The sequence below is a fragment of the Halyomorpha halys genome, unplaced genomic scaffold, assembly GCF_000696795.3.
Source record: "Halyomorpha halys isolate HHAL.00 unplaced genomic scaffold, Hhal_1.1 Scaffold504.1, whole genome shotgun sequence".
NCBI classification, from domain to species: domain Eukaryota; kingdom Metazoa; phylum Arthropoda; class Insecta; order Hemiptera; family Pentatomidae; genus Halyomorpha; species Halyomorpha halys.
Window position 1 is genome coordinate 324,791 of NW_027105794.1, and position 1,460 is coordinate 326,250.

The 1,460-nt window shown below is 52.6% G+C and overlaps 1 protein-coding gene across 1 annotated transcript; it reads left to right on the forward strand.

Moving 5' to 3' along the window:
* Positions 1 to 382: 382 nt before the first annotated feature.
* On the forward strand, positions 383 to 925 carry LOC106683657 (uncharacterized; the record flags this gene model as incomplete). Its single annotated transcript, XM_014425265.1, has 1 exon — positions 383 to 925. A coding segment is annotated over exon 1 (543 nt), but the record flags the coding sequence as incomplete, so codon positions are not given.
* Between the last annotated feature and the right edge of the window lie 535 nt (positions 926 to 1,460).

Genomic DNA, 1,460 nt, shown 5'->3' on the forward strand with positions numbered 1-1,460 from the left:
AACCCTTCACGGGGACAGTAGGTGACCTAGAATATTTCATCAAGAGCGGTGATCAAATTAAAATCTTGATAACCGCGAGAAAGGAAACTGGCACACTACTGGAATCCGATGTGAAACTACTGGACGCCGCGCTGGTGGGTCGGACTTCTCGGCAAGTCCTGAACGCAAGGTGACTCGACCCTTCCCTGGGAAACGCTAAAGACGCGGCTCAAGAGGTTGTATGGCGGAGGCAGGTGGACTCCAGAAGAAGATGTACTCTACCTATTTAAAGAACGGAGAATCCAAGGCCAATCAGAGGGAGAGAAGCTCTTTCTCTTACATAATAGGTTGACGGAGGAGATGGTAGAAACATGCGGTCCAACAGAGGGTGCTCGCTCAAAAAATGGAGTTCCTGAGGGGAATACTCAAGGTACAGCTGAACCATTATCTAGATCGACCAGGTTCGTTACCCAGGGACCGCGGCTTCATAGAATGTGCCCACGAGCTGTTGGACGCAAGAGAGCGTAACAAGGCCCGTTTCTGGAAGACGGAAGCGGATTGGACTCAAGTCAGATTACCGAGAAGACGCCAACGCAGCCCGACTAGACGGATTAACCGCAATGGGAATTTCGAAAAACGACCGAGCAAGGAACCAGATGATAGGAGGCGGAGATCGGAGAGACGCTGTTACGAGTGTAACCGCACAGGTCACATTACAGCACAATGTAAACTTACGAGGTGCTACGAGTGTGGCAGGCAGGGACACGTCGCAAGAGAATGCCCGAGGCGCAAACACCGACCAACCAGGAGGGAACCACAGCCAGAGCCGATGGAGGTCAATAACCAGGACTGGAGCGGGAGTAGAAGGCACTACACCAGCGACGAATCTGCGGGAGACGAAAGCGTCCGGTCTGGGCACAGTTGTCCGGCTGTAACGAGGCATGAGGTAAGCGGGGAGAATCCTTGGAGGGAGGGCCATCGGGAGCGGAGCTGTTGGGGGGGGGGGCTCTCGCTCAGATTGAGGACGCGGTAGCGGGCGGGGCAACCAACCGGGGGGAGTAATCACTATTAACAGCGCGAGTACGGGACAAGGGACAAGGTTGCCCGTGGTGAGGTTGGGTTAGACCGGTATGAGTTTTCTTATCGATACGGGGACCACGAATTCAGTAATTAGTAGGAGAGCGGCGGAAAAACTGGGACTTTGGATGGGACGGAAGAAATGCGAGTTTTCAATATCGACGGTTAATGTCAACTAAATGGCAAATGTCGAACGCTGGGGGAGACTGTTCTCGACCTTAAAGAACTTAAAGAATCGGATACGAGGCCCAAAACATGATTCCCATCATTACGGAGTATGATATGAGCATACGACCTGATCGTCCGATGCGACATATTGAAGCGCGTAGGACTGTGTGGCAAAAAGATTGGAGGTACAGGCTAGGGAAACTACACTACACTTACGGAGGAGAGTAAGGGGCGCA